The following is a 15,707-nucleotide window of genomic DNA, read 5'->3' on the forward strand; positions in this document are numbered from 1 at the left end:
AGAATGGGAGTTCATGCCTTTCATCACTGGCCTCTTTAGATTTAAAAAAAAAGTTGTGCTGAGAGTCAGCTTGATAGTGAGAGAGGAGAAGAAAGATAGAGTGGATAGTAGTAGGTAGTTAAAAGAGGCCTAAGTCGATCCACCTGGCCTGACTTAAATGCCAGCACCAAGCAGATCTCCGACATTATCTTCCTCTGCGTTCTCCGGCCAGCCACCTCTTCAGATGTCTGGCCGATGAAAGAAGTGAAAAAAAACAAATGCAGGAAGACACACATAAATTGAAAATCAAAAGAACTAGGACACACATAAACAGAAACAACAAAGGAGCTAGAACACGCATAAATAGAACAACAAAAGTCGGTGAATTAACAGAAAAGTACTGCAAGAACGGGGGAAGAGCCTGGCCTGAGTGATGCAGCCCGCAAGGAGCTGCACCACCTCGCTGTAAGCCTTCGCTGCTCGGGTTCTCAGGTCTGCCCCCTCCGATGTGGATTAAGTGTGAACATACAGAAACAGAACCAAGAAACTTAGAAGGGGCTTTTTTTTTTTTTTTTTATGTCATATTTGCCCTGCTATCTCTTACCGCTTCCTCATAGTCTTTTACCACGTTTTCCATCACTGTGAGTACGTGTACTGACTCTTCATCATTAAGTTGCCATATTCTCTTCAAGCATTCATTCCATTCCACTCGGTCGTAAGTGACTTTCCCAAACTTGAGCCATATTCTAAGACTCTCTAGCTCACCTTCACATTGCAAAGCCACGTCTCCCTTTTCCTGTACAGCTGTGTGGACTTTGTTTTTTATCTCGGGTTTATTCCTAAGATAGAATAGGATTCGTTTTGTTACATTCGAATATTCATATCGGGGTTCTTTTCTTTTTACCAGTTTTGTAATGGCGTGAGAAGAACCGGTGTTTGTATCTACTGGTAAAGTTCTTTTTTCAAATTCCTTCATTATCCCTGGGTATCTCTTTTCCAGATCTACTTGTGTCAGCAACTTCAATGTGTCGCATAAGTGTTGTTTTTCCTCCTCTGTTAAGTCCAGGTGACCGTCCAGTTGCTGGGGCTCGACCTTGGTTATATCCTTTACATAGAGTTCTCCCCATATGAGTCTATTGCTCCTTTTAAAGAGCAACCGAAAATAACCAGCAGCACCAACAAAACGGAACTATCACTGCAGTCACAATAGACGAGGACACGGAGGCAGTAGATATGGAAATCAACAATGCAGAAACCACACAAAAGAGGCCAGCCAGCCCTGAAGAAGTAAATATTAAAAAATCGAAACAAGGAAATCCAGCACAAGTTGAAAATATAAAGTCAACTTCAGAACCCACAAAGTTCCCTCACGCAAAGGCCAATGCACCTATATTGCATCTCTTAAAAGATTTCCCCGAGGAGGCGGCGAGACTAAGAAAAGCTATAGAAACATTCGGAGACATTCAGCTGATACTCACAGGACAAAACGGGCCAAGAGTCGTCAGTGCAGAATGGAACAACGTGTTTATCGATAATATAGATGAAATCACTCCTGAATAGATCATTGGTCTTATCGATGCAGAGGATGACGTGGGACTAGCACTGCACAGAGGCCTCTACATGCTAAACCACGTCCGTGGAGACAAATTAGCAGATCTCATCATTAAAACCCACAACAATAGACAGCAGGAGGATTTAAACCTCGCCTAAAAAGTCAGTCGACTCCTAGTATCGATCTGCCAAAGGAAAAAAAAAAAAATTCTGGTTTGTTTTTTCTTCTTTTTGTCCTCTTTCAGATTAGAATTTTTGTTGTAAAAAAGGTCTGTCTATTCCACACAGGAGGGGGTGTCCTGAGAACCTGGGCTGTGAAGGCTTACACCGAGGCGGTGCTGCTCCTTGTGGGCTGCATCACCCAGGCCAGGCTCTGCCCCTGCTCTTCTCAGTATTAAACTGGTCATTGAGGTTGAAATTTCAGAATTTTCCTAGTTTCTTACAAATTGTCATATGTCATTTTTAATGTTATTTACTAGTTCCTCTTTTTCATGTGGTGCTTCTTTCATTTGTTTTTCCCCACTTTCCTCGGGCAGACACCTGAAGAGGTGACTGACCGGGGAAAGCTGAAAAGAATGGATGGAGGGAGATAATGTCGGAGATCTGCTTGGTGCCGACATTTAAGTCAGGCCAAGTAGATCGACTGAGGCCTCTTTTAACTATCTACTACTATCCACTCTATCTTTTCTCCTCCTCTCTCACTATCAAGCTGACTCTCAGCACAACTTTTTTTAAATCTAAAGAGGCCAGTGATGAAAGGCATGAACTCCCATTCTACCTCAATAAAGGTCGAAACTAGTCTGGGTAGTGGCCCTTCCCTTAATGCATAACATTAGACATATCTGCAAGGAGATGTGTTTTGCATTAAAGGAGATACTGAGACAGGAGTGTTGGTAGCTTGCTACACCTTTGCAACGAGTTGCCCTGGTGTTGTATCACCTTACCCCAGTCCTGAAGATACTTTCAGGCGCAAACTTTGTTTGCTCACACTTGGATAAAGGATTAAACTAAATTTATTAAAATAAATAATTTCTGAAATTTTCCCTTCAACTTATTTTTTAACCCCTTAACTGACTATTATTTTTAAGGTGAATGGCCCAAGACTGACTATTTTTTTTTAATTACAGAATTTGATTTTTCAGATGTTTTGAATAATAAATATGGTTACATTTTAGGTATTTGAAAATTAACATGTAGAGATATTAGCCACTGATTGATTTCTCAGTAATATTTATTTAATATTTTTTACATTCTGGTAATTGTTTAATAATTAAGAAATTTCTAGAATATTAAAATTATTTATTAAAGAAATCAGTAAAAGTACCCCAACCCCAATGTCTTCCAACCAGAACAAGAACAAATATATAAATAAATCTCTTATTGAAAATTATTTATTTTCTAGATGTCTACCCAACATAACATAAAAATCTTTTGTTTTCAAAATAAGATAATTAACTAAAATTAAACAATTTAACTGATTTTCAAACTTAGCAAAAATATAATAGATGTACTTACTTTACGTGAATAATAATCCAAATTCACAAAAAATTTACTAAACAACCATAAATATATTTTATAAAACAAAAGGCAACTGCACAGTAACACTGTTAGTGTAACGCACAAAATGAAATGATGCAAAAATACACCAAAAATTATCAAGAAAGGGCCAATTGTGTAAACAAAGTATGTGTAAACAAAGCTCAGCTAAAGGGTTTTATAGCTCATAAATAACCTATGTTTATTAATTTAATTCGAGCCGCATCAGCCTGATGTGCCGATAGTCTATCCCACATATATATGGGATTTTTAGCTAAGGTCCCTCAGCTGATTAATATGTTTATAATTTATAAACTATTATCTTTAAAATTTTATTTGTCTATCAAAAATCTAAAAATAAGTACACAATTAAATTCAAAGTCAAATTGTATAAAGTCACTTAAACACAGAATACATAATACACTCGATATGTTTCACATTTAAAATTGAAATGACTCAGAAAAAAATGTGAGTGCGTGTTTGGAGAGATGCTATTTCGTCTATTCAAATTCGAAGCGGAATTTAAGAAAACGAACATCGTAATGTACATCTATGTTTCAGACTAAATATTTTTGGATAGATCAGTGTTTCTGAAACTTCAGATATCCGTGTACCCTTCCTTAATTTTCATTATTACCATGTACCTTTTCAAAATACCATTATCAAAATAATAATAATAATGATAATAATAAATAAATAAAAATATATTTCATTGTAACTGTGTTTTATTTGAATTTAGATGTACATTTAAACCAAAAAAAACATGATTTATTATTAATAGAACAAAATTTATAAAGATACTAATCATTTTTACTTAATATAAATAATTTATCATCAATGAGACAAGTAAAATTGCCTATTTCTATATCTGCAATTTTGCTCTCTTTTGTGCATTTTATAAATCCAGTCTTTAACCAATGATCCATATTTAACAATTTGAAAGCTAAAAAATTACTGTATTTACTCGACTATAGCTCGCACTTTTTTCCCAAAATTAAAGCTAAAAAATCGTGCTGCGAGATATATGTGGGGATTTTTGGAAACTAAAGTTTTCAAAAGAAAAAAACTGAAAATGGGTATGACTTACCAAGAATCTTCTATTCTCCATCACTTCTTCTGTCCTCAAGAGCGGTTTCCTTGTGTGCAATCAGTTATCTACCCAAATAGTCATCTTCTTTCCCATTATATCAAGCAAAAATTACCAGTAATTTAAGACTTGAGATACGTAATGAACAATCCTTGACAAATTACTAATGAGAAATGAAAGATGTGCGTGATTGTAGGCCAGTATAATAGAGAAAAAGCCACTATTAAGAAGTGCATATGATTGGTGCGGTATTAACAAAATATCGAGCTACCCAAACAAAACAAGCTGACAATTGAATTGAATGCTAATTCTCTAACCGATTTCCATAATATCTGAAATGCATTCACTATATATTTCTTAATTTTAACACGTTCATGACGAGGTAGTGTCATGCAAAACCATATGTTTCATCTGCTGTATATAGCAGTTTCTGTTGGAGGGAAGATGTCATTCATTAGTTAGTGTTTATATTCCCAGTTGTCTATAATTGCACTATTTGTTGAGAAATATATATTAGTCTGCAAATGATGTCTGTGAACCTTATCCAGTGACATGATAAAACTAATTGGTTTTAGTGTTTCTGCAGTATAATGGTTGTTGGGGATAGCGTATTGTTTATTGCAAGGAGCGAATTATCGTTGAAATGTGAAATTCGGGGAGATAGAAACCTGCAGTTTGAGTAGGAGAATTCATGCATAATAAAATTTAATAGATATGTGTTTATAATATAAACTATAAAAGTTTATGAAATTCACATCGTATGATACTTTATGGGTTGTTTCCTTAAGTATCTAATAAGTGGGTTCGAAAATGTTTAGTTTTAGTATGTATGACTGTAATTTTTTTATTCATAAAATATAATAAGCAAATATTTAACTGTCAATGGGAAATGGCGCCTTTTTATTTGTTAACTAAACGCTGTATTTTTGTAAAATATCTTGTTGCCGTAATACGGCTGACCGAGCGCCCCTAATTATGATCACCACAGTGTAATCAGCAAGTCAAATTTGATCGTTTTTTCTTTGAAACACTAGAAAATTATCTGAACCTCAACTCAGACTGCATGCCAATCTCTAATTTTGAAAACTGATCATAATTAATTCTTCATGGTATCTTTTTTAAAAAAATTATTCTTATTTTAAATTATTATTATTTTTTATCTATGCAACTTTTCTTTAAGCTCTAATAGTGTAATCAAACCTCAGCTGTGACTGAGACAAGTTAATATGTGTCTGCTTTATGATTCATGTTCAAGATTGGATAGATGAAAATGGGATACTGTATCGGGGACAGCATGGTTTTGTGAAGGGTAGGTCATGCCTCAGTAACTTGCTCGCGTATTATAACACAGTGACAGCTGAACTGGATAAGGGTAATGGGTTTACAGTGATTCTACTGGACCTTGCTAAGGCCTTTGACAGGATACCACATGGAATTCTAATCAGTAAATTGCAGCATATGGGGATGGATATAGGGTTGGTGAGATGGATACGAGGGTGGTTGACAGAGATATCAGAGAGTGGAACAGTTCATTTGTTTGCGGATGATGCAAAGTTGGGTAGGGCAATAGTGAATGCAGATTATGTCAAAATTTTGCAGGATGATTTGGATAGATTAGAGGTCTGGGCTAAGGAGAATGGATATCAATTTAATGTGGCAAAACATGAGGTTATACATTTTGGGGTGAAAAGATTAGCAGCAGTTTACTACATGAACTGTACTCCAGGAAATTGATGAGGCGTGAGATTTAGGAGTGTTGGTGGATAAGGAGTTCAAGTTTAGGGGGCACATTGCAAAAGTGGCCAAATCAGCTCATCAAATCACTTGGTTGCTGAAGAATACGTTGACAAGCAGGTTATTGTTCCTCTGTATCGAGCCTTGATAAGACCCCATCTCGACTACTGTGCCAGATTTGGTCACCTAGGTTTCTTCTTGATGGGGAGGAGGTTGAGAGGATTCAGAGGCGAGTGACCAAGATGATAGCAGGTCTGTGGAATGAACCTTATGAGAACAGGTTGAGGAGTTGTGGGTTGCAAAAATTGGTTGATAGGTGGAGGAGGGGGGATATGATTGAGACATTCAAATTACTGAAGGGTTTCTATAAAATTAATTTTGAAGATATTTTTGAGAACAGGACTGGTTGTGGGAGGACTAGGGGACATCCATGGAAACTGGGCAAAAGTGTGGTTAGTAAGGGTGTTAGAGCTGGGTTCTTTACTTTTAGAGTGGTGAATGAGTGGAATGGACTGCCAGAGTCTGTGGTGGATGCTGTGACATGACAGTGAATGAGTTTAAGGCGAGGTATGATAGATACTGTATGAATGTGAAATAGTTGTGATGAACATGATTTGGGGCCTCCCTCGATGAGTCTAAGGACTCCCTGGAGTTGCCCGTAATAACAATAATGTTTTGATTGTAGTTAACGGTCTGTCTCCCTGATGCTGTCCATGTAACATTCAGTGATGTATATTGGAGTTTGGGAATAAAATTCTATATTTTTATTATTATTTTTTGTTACATTTGTAATCTGTGAAAGTTTTTTTTTAAAATATTATTTACTTTATTACATACTTGAAAAATCAAGTAATATTTGTTTTGTAGTTTTTTGCAAGTGGCCTTCCCCAACACGGAAATGAAGATAAAGATGGCATTTTTGGATTTCTTCCTGCAGATATTCTGAAAGAAGTCCGTCGTGGAAAGAGAATGGTACTATAATTATTATAATTTCAAACTTTGAAGATAAACATAACCAACTGTAGATATATATGTAAAGTTGTTTTATTTTATTATTGTTGTTTATTTATTTATTTTATTTAAAATAAAATAAAATAAATAAATAAACATAGAATTGTCCATAATTAATCTCAGTTTAGATTTAATGGAATACAAAAAATTAGAATAATTTTTAATTTTTCCTATTGGTTTTGAGCAGAGCATAGAAATAGCATATATTTCAGTATCCGTGGGACTGACTTATGTGTGAGGAATCATTTGCGTGTGGATTTCAGTTAATCATTTGCTAAACATGGGTTGAATGAGTGACATATCAGAAGCTAAGAAGTATTGTATGGTGTCTCTACACAAAGAAGGCCAAACTAAAAATTCTTAGCTAAGGGATTGAAATGTTCCCAAGCAAGCGTGAGTAGACTATTGAGACAGTATTCTAATAACCAGAGTTTTCAAAATAATTGCTGCAATAACAGTTGAAAGGTAATAACTACATCAAGAGATTAGAGGGGATTGCAGAATATTGCGATTAAAACCTGCATCTGAAGTGTAAAGTATTTTCACAGGAGATAGAAAGAACTAGGTGTGAATGTGTCAAAATCTATAATGTTGAGATGACTTCACAAATTGGGTTTTAAATCACATGTGTCTAAGATAAAGCCGCTTATGACTTCCAAGCAGTAGGCAGAGCAGCTAGAGTACGATGGTGTAAACATCGTACTATTCTGGAGTCAAGAGGGCTGGGAAAAGGTACCTTTAGTGATGAAAGTATGTTTTGTGTGTTCCATGGTCATTATCTGATACGTGTTTGCCGTCTTAAGCAAGAAGCATTTTATAAAGAATGCATGAAACATTCAGTGAAATTTGCAACTTCTGTCATGGTATGGGTTTGTATGACTGCAGAGGGTCCAAATAAGCTGTGTGTTTTGTGTGCGAAAGAGTCCATTCCAAAGTGTTCCAAGAAATTCTTGAGCACTTTATGTTACCAGCATCAGAAGATTTATGTCATGGTGATTTCCTTTTTCAGCAAGATTCAGCTTGTCACACTTCCAAGACCACTACTAGATGGCTCAAAGAAAGGCAGATCAATGTAATTCTTTGTCTAGCAAACTCACCAGATTTAAGTCCCGTTGAGAATTTGTGGGGAATTATGAAGAAGCATTTTCAAAAAGTTGCCCCAAGAGACAAAATGTTTTGATTAAAAAAAAAGAAAAAAAAAAGACTGTGAACCGCTAGTAAATAATATGCCCAACTGCTTACAGACAGTCATAAACGCTAAGGGGGTATGCAACAAAGTACTAATTAACATGTTGTTTTCCCTTTGACTAATTTTTTTACATTTATTTTCACATTATTCTAATGTTTTGAACCATCCTAAGTTTGAATGTTTTCAAATAAAGTTATTTTTTTATCGGTTTACATGGTTATATAATCTACAAAGTTTGTAGATTTAGATGATGCTAATTTATATTTGGTAATAATTATTTTCTATGCAATAAATTAGAAGTGCAAATCATTCAACACATTTTTTTTTATTTGGAGGTGTAGTTTGATAATACCATTTAAATCAAAGTGAATTTCATCCCTTTCCACAAACTAAATTTTTACACGCTGCTTAGTTTATTTATTTTAAAATGCATAAAGTTTTTAATTTGAAATTTGATTCTCAGACTTTTTTCTAATATTTAACTGGGGGTTGTTATTTTCAACATATCTGTACAAACTAGATTATAGGCTTTTTTAATCAAATGTGTTTAACTGCAATGATGCCAAGATGATCAACTTGGCTTGTATTTGCTAGTGCAATTGCTTACAATTGCACTAGCAAATACAGAACTCTTCTATATTATTTTTTATTCATCTAGTATAATTTTCAGTTGAATACAGGTTCAGGCTGATTACCCTTTTACTTCCAGTTCATGGTTAATTTGGTATCTCATTTTATCTTTGCTAATTTACCTCTTAAGAGTAAATATGCCTTAGAAACATTGATATTAAAGAAACATTGTGTTATAATTGTTCATAGTTTATTTTTTATGTGAGCTAATAATTGCAATCAAAATACTTTAAGAGATCTTTTATTTAAGAAACACTCTGTAGCCAGTTAGCACTCTAGCATAGATAGATTTATGTTAACAGTATTCTATAAGCATACTTCTATAATTTAAGTAGCTTGTTTATTGTAAACACAGAGATTTAAACAGTTTTTTGAAATTCTGAAAATGGGATTTGATGTTATCCTTTCCTTTAGGATCAAATCATTGTCTCTTTAGCATATTGTGTGAAATGTGTAATTTAGCTTGTCTCTGTATATATGTGTGTGTATACTCCAGATGATGACCTTAATATGAAGATCGAAATGTTGGGAAATTAAAATAATTATTTATAGCAAGGTTGGGAGTCCATAATTTTAATTTTTTTGTAAATTTTTTGTAAAAGTATTGCTGAGTGCTCTGCTTTTTTTTTTTGTATGTGGGTGGGTGGTTACCTGATGCATAGTTGTATTAGGGTTTAGGATTTTCACTAATGAGAGATAATTCAGTTTCTTGATGATGTGTATCTGAAAAGAATCTAAGTGTATGGATGTAGGAAGATTGAATTGTATCAAAAGCTTAGAACATGTCCCGCAGAATGATATGTTAAATTAGGCATGTGGAACTGAACTTTGTTAGATTCACCAGTTTAGTGCAAAGGAGCAGTATTTTATATAAATCAAAAGTGTATCATCATTGGAAAGCTTTGAATTTTTAAATTGATCATTTCTGCTTGTGTGTGTGCAAAGACACACACACAAGTCAAGAAACTTTGTCAAGAAAATTTTGCAAGTTATATTTAAATCATTCTGAAGAAAATTTGCAGAACTGGACTCTGATCAGTTTCTAAAAGTGGCCATTTTATTTTGCTGAATTCCACTGCTGTCTTATTGTTTATTTTCTGGATACTACTCGTTTTCCAAGATACTGGGTAAATTTATACTCCTAGTTTCCTTGGAAGGTGAACTAGAAATTTTGTAGCTAATGTTTGTAATGAAACTTCATTCTTGGGAAAAGTTGATAATATAAAAAAGTTGCATTCTCTGTAAAGAAGCAAAGTAAATCTTTTATAACTTCACCACGCTCTCACCATCCTACAAACCTGAAAGCGAGGAAATATTTGCCTCACAGTGGAGTGTTTCTAAATATATAATTTTTACAGCCTAATATGATAACTGATGTTGGAGCATTGCTTTTGGCATGAGATAATTTTTAAAACTTCTTTCTGAGCTTAAAAGTAGAAAATGAAGTTGAAAAACTACATTTTTTTAAACAGTAAACTTGCCTTTGCTTTAGACTCTAGCTGCTTGTCTGTTTTAATCCTTTGCTTGGAAACACTTATATTTTATTGTTGGTATATGTGTGTGCCCAAGGTTAATTACGATTTTAAAATCCTGCATGAGTGACACATTTTTATTAAGTATTTTGTCATGTATTCAAAGTTTGATATATCTTATTGGATTATTTGTCTGTTTTGTATATTTTCCGTATGCACTTTGAGTTTCTTCATTGACATGTTAAATAGCCACCTGGAATTGAATTCAGATCTCTTACATTCTCAATTCTTAGTATAGTAACTGTCTTAACCAATTATGTAACTGTTACACAAATGCTATTAAAGCGAATGCAAACAGGAGTTCCTGCCATGAGGTTTCTTTAGTTCACACGAAAACACAAAGGAATAAATAAATATTAATTTAAAGCCATATATTCAAGTTCTATCTTGTAATTAACTAATGTTGCCACTGATGATGTCCTGTAATATTCAGGCTGAAATATATGGCTTTAAATAAATATTATTTACTTATTTCCTTGTGTTTTCATGTGAATTAGTAATAATAGTTTAGCAATGTGATGCTGTTAATGATAAAAGATACTGCATAGCCATAAAGCTGATTATTGTAGTGGATTTTACTTCTCTTTAATTATTTCTTCATTTACGGTATCCTTTGTGATATGAAAAGCTGATGTCTGTGTAAATGTAACGTCATTTACAGGAGATTTTGCTACTTTCTTCAACTTCAACAATTTTCCTAAAGGATTGTGATAACATAGCTGATCTATAAGATTCATAATTTAGGAGGTGAAATAAAACGTTGAGAGATCTTTTGATGTGCTACATGATTTTGTTGCCATCAAAGATAAAGATGCATCTACTACATCAAAGCATTAATTACATGAAGAAAATGCAACATGCATGGTGATTACATATTTTGTATCTATGCAAAATGTTCATAAAATCATTTATTGCAAAGAATTTTTCAGACTTTAACGGCTAATAGGACTTCCACTCCTGATGTCACGAAATTTATGTCCGAGTCCTTTCCTGGCATTAAAATATTTTAAACTGTTAAGTTTAGTATTTAGTATAACCTGCTAGGTAGGAAAGGTAAGGAGTGGAATGAATAGCTGTATATTGTTACTATGACTGCTGAGAATTCACTTGAAACTTTTGTTTGCAGTCTTAGAAATGAAACTGGAACTTTTGAAGATATCTCATTCAGCCAATAAACTGATGAGTTAACATAAAAAGAACTATTTGTATTATATACATTTCCTTGCTATGGTAATCAGCTTCTGAAATCACAACTATAAACAGTCACAGAAGCGGGAAGCTTAGAGTTTTTTTGTGCTTTCAATGCAGTAGTTGAAAAAGTTTCTTCTACTGCAAAATAGCTAATTTTTTGATAGCCTATGTTTTTATCTCGAAATGCTAATAATAAAAAACTGAGCAACTTTAATGTAGTGTTCAGAAAATTATATTCAGAAGATTATATTTCTTTGATCCATTCAGATTTTTCTACTTCACAGAACTATGTATAATAAGTATATATCAGATAATTCTGCATAATAATTTAATATAATAACTGCAATAATGGATATACACTGTTGAGAGAGAAAAATTTTAAGAATGATATAGAAACCATGTAAGAATGGAAAAAAACAAACTGGAGAGCCGGTTATAATTAAAGTAATAAAAATATTGAGGTTACTCTTGGTCTGGTCACATTTTTGAATGACAGAAGATATGTTTTTAAAAAAAAACTATTGGGAGCCATGTTTCTAGATTGGGAGACAAGGGCTGAATGAAATTATGCTATTAAATCAGTTAGAAACTGGAGAAAGAAAAAAAGTAACTATGGATTGGCAAAAAAAAAAAAAAAAATCTGCTAGCTAGTTACCTCTTGTCCCCACCTACTGTTCTTCTTGTCGGCACTCATAAACTTCCTGAGATAGCTAGTGGATCTAGTTGACTTTCATTGCTGGATGAAAGACCACCACCTTATTGAAAGCCTGAATAGGCTTCTACTATGTTTGGTCTTCACAGGTTCAGGTTTCTATTGATCCACTTTTCTGACATAGTTTTGGTGAAAAGTTGATTTCCCTTTCAAGCATGTGCCAAATATGTATTAGGACTCTGATCCCCCCCCCCTCATTCAATCTCCCAATGCAAGGATACAGTAGTAAAACAACCAGCTGCTATATATAAGGATCTGAAGTATGGAGCTGAACATGATAGTAATTAATCAAGAAGCTTCTCAGCCAGCTAGGAAATAATCCTGTTATCTCTTACTCTATAGGATCATGCTCAGAGAAAGCTTAAATATGGTTGTATGGTAACTGTGAGCTATCATGCATGGACATTTTAATCCTGTTGCCACTTACTCTGAATGCTTCTCCAGGGTAAGAGGGAACTTACCCTGGAGAACATGAGTATGGCTGTATGGGAACTGTTGGGGCTCTGCATGGATGTTTTTAATGAGTGCTGTATGGCTGAGGATAATGAATTTCTAGAGATTAAATCTAAATGCTCCTGCTATAACTGGTTTTTAAGGTGTTTTCAAGTTCTATAATATGAAGATTATTTGATAAGTATTGCTTCTTAGTTTGATGCATCTGGTCTCTTAATATTTGGATGTGGATTGATGGCCAAGGAGAACCACTATAGATTGAGAGTAGTGAAATCTGTTTTGCCATTTGCTAATTAACCAGTGGACCTCCAGGTGGGGAAAAATTTAAATGTTATAACCTTCTCCATGATTTTCAATAGAATCAGGAACATTATAGCTTGATAGCCAGCCTTCATCATTCTTTTTCAAATCGAGTTGAATACAAGCCTACTTTTGAGTTAAAATAGATGCCAGATGAATATGAAAAATCATGAAGATATATAAGTGGGCACTAATTCTAGGTATGTGGCGGTGAGATATCCTGATCAGAAGCTTGATCCATTGATTTCCAAGGCTACCAGGATTCTTATGATTTCTTATTGACAAAATAAAGAGGGGGTATGGAGTGAGCTGTCCCAGCATAGTCTTGAGGTAATTTGCCATGTCGTCAATTTGTTTAGGTGAAGTTATGATGGAACTCTGTGGATGTGTTAGAGAGTGAAGCATGGAAAGGCAGAAATTGCATTGAATGGTGCTAGTGAAGAACAAGCTAGAAGTTTGCTTTCTGCACTGGTCTTTAAGCAGAGTTTGATTTGGAACCATGAATGCTTTGTTGTGTTTCTTAGAAGGAACATGAATGAAAGCCAACTTTCACACATGGAAATGAAAATTTATTAAAGATAGGAATAAATTATTTAATTTATTCCTTGCGTATTCAGAAATGCAGTAAGTCCTGATGACTATGTCAATTTTATTTTTGTTTATTGCTCTGTCAGTGTTTCAGGTTTTTTTCAAAAAGAGAACATAAGTGGGTTAAGAATTAAAACACTTCACTGAGATAACTACATTTACACAAATATCCCTTCACCATGTTTTCCTCAGCAACAATAATTCTGAATATGCATTCCAAAAACCTTCAGTATAATTACTTCTACTTTGCAGTATAATTTAACCAATTCCTCAAGTCAGGTGTCATTTAAGATTTACTTTTTTGGCATTTTCTGTATAAAAGTTAAACTTTCGTTTGCTTCTTTAAAAAAAAAAAAATTCTCAAAGTTCACACTTGAGTGTTAAATTTGATACAGATTTACAAGAATTCGTTATCTAATTGGTGCAATTACTTTTAAATTCAATTTTTTGAGAATTCAGGAAATGATTTACTTGAAATAAACAAATATGTTTAATGAAACTAAATAAAATTATATACATGGTAAATATTCATCATCATCATCAAATTCCTGATATGTACCCTCCAGGGATGTACAGGATATGATAGTATTACATGAAAAATTTACATCATTACTAACGTCCTATCTACAATATTCCTCCAAATCAGTCTGTTACTTGTCAAGACTCCAACATTATCAGATCTTATATTTCTATCGTCTAAAGCACTTTGTACCGTACCATTCCACCTATATCTTGGTCTTCCTCTGGGTCGTTTTCCTGCCAACCTGGCAGAGACCACTTGCTTTGCAATTCTTTCCTTGCCCATTCTGTTTAAGTGACTATACCACCTGAGATTAGCTCTACTAACGCATTCCTGGATGCTGGCAATGTCTAGATCTTTCCTAATATCCTCGTTTTTAATATGATATTGTCATTGATGCCATCTGTTCACAACTCCAATCTTTCTCAGGACTCTCATATCTGCAGTCCCTAGTCTTTGGTCAAGTGTTTTACTTCTGACCCAGCTCTCAGATCCATAAGTTAAAACTGGTTTGAACACTGTCTTGTATACAGCTAATTTATTGTTCTGACTAATTTCTCTCTTATTCCATATGAATTTATTCAATTGACTTCCTTTCATACCAGCTTTGTTGATTCTGTTGTCTATTTCCATATTTAATTTACCATCTTCACTAAAAATCATGCCTAAGTAGCTGAAATGTTTTACTTCTTCCACAGGTTCCATGTTTACAACACAGTTGACATTTTCAACAATTCTACCTATTTTTATTGTCTTTGTTTTTTTATTGCTGACCTTCATACCATATCTATTACAACAGTTATTCACTTTAATCAGGGAATCTTGCAAACTTGTAGCGGATTTATTTAGAAGTATAACATTTTCCGCATAAAGCAAAGAGCATACATTAACATCTCCAATTCTGATATCATGTTTAATACCACTCTACTTCGTAATGTGATCCATATAGATAATGAATAACAGAGGGGATAATGTACATCCTTGTCTCACACCAGATTTGACATTAAACCATCTTCCTGTACTTCCTTCAATTCTAACTGCTGACTTGCAACTCAAATAAAAACCAAGTATTGATTGATATAATGCCCCATTGACACCATATAACCGTAGCGTATTGAATAGCTTCTCTCTTGGCACCTTTTTATATGTCTTTTCCAGATTCAACAAAACTTAAATACAGATCTTTGTTATATTCCCATGCTTTCTCAACTATTTGTCGTAAAGTGAAGATCTGATCCTGATAGCCTCTATTTGTCCTGAATCCAGCTTGTTCTTCACCAAGCTTTTCTTCCACAATTCTTCTCAACCAGTTGCTCAAGTATACTGGCATAAATTTTGCCAGGAACACTCAGTAGGAAATACCTCTGTAATTCTCACATTCAGTTTTATTTCCCTTTTTATATATTGGTACTATGAGAGCTGTACTCCAATCATCGGGAATTCGTCCTTCTGTCCATTCCTTAACTATGCAGTGCAGCCACTATAAAACTAGCCTCCATATTTCAGCATTTCTGTTCTAATATCATTTATTCCACATCTGCCTTTCCACATTTCAAGCCTTTGATGACTTTTTCTACTTCAAGTATGGATATGTATTCCAGAATGTATGCCTGTTGAGTTTTTTTTTTTTTTTTTATCACAGTGCTGTCACTGCTTGTTTCATTTAGCAATTTTTTGAAGTAATTACTCATAAT

General features: G+C 34.1%; 1 protein-coding gene across 3 annotated transcripts in view; it reads left to right on the forward strand.

Moving 5' to 3' along the window:
- LOC150105073 (uncharacterized) overlaps positions 1 to 15,707 on the forward strand; it is a 162,282-nt gene that overhangs the window by 63,140 nt on the left and 83,435 nt on the right. For all 3 annotated transcript variants that reach the window (XM_090396130.1, XM_090396131.1, XM_090396129.1), the window contains exon 4: positions 6,755 to 6,859. In XM_090396130.1, coding sequence (XP_090252256.1) covers positions 6,755 to 6,859 — 105 coding nt within the window. The remainder of the gene's footprint in view (positions 1 to 6,754; positions 6,860 to 15,707) is intronic.

This window comes from Typopeltis vanoorti, chromosome 7, assembly GCF_054136105.1.
Source record: "Typopeltis vanoorti isolate ZY-2024b chromosome 7, IOZ_Tvanoo_1.0, whole genome shotgun sequence".
Classification (NCBI taxonomy): Eukaryota; Metazoa; Arthropoda; class Arachnida; order Uropygi; family Thelyphonidae; genus Typopeltis; species Typopeltis vanoorti.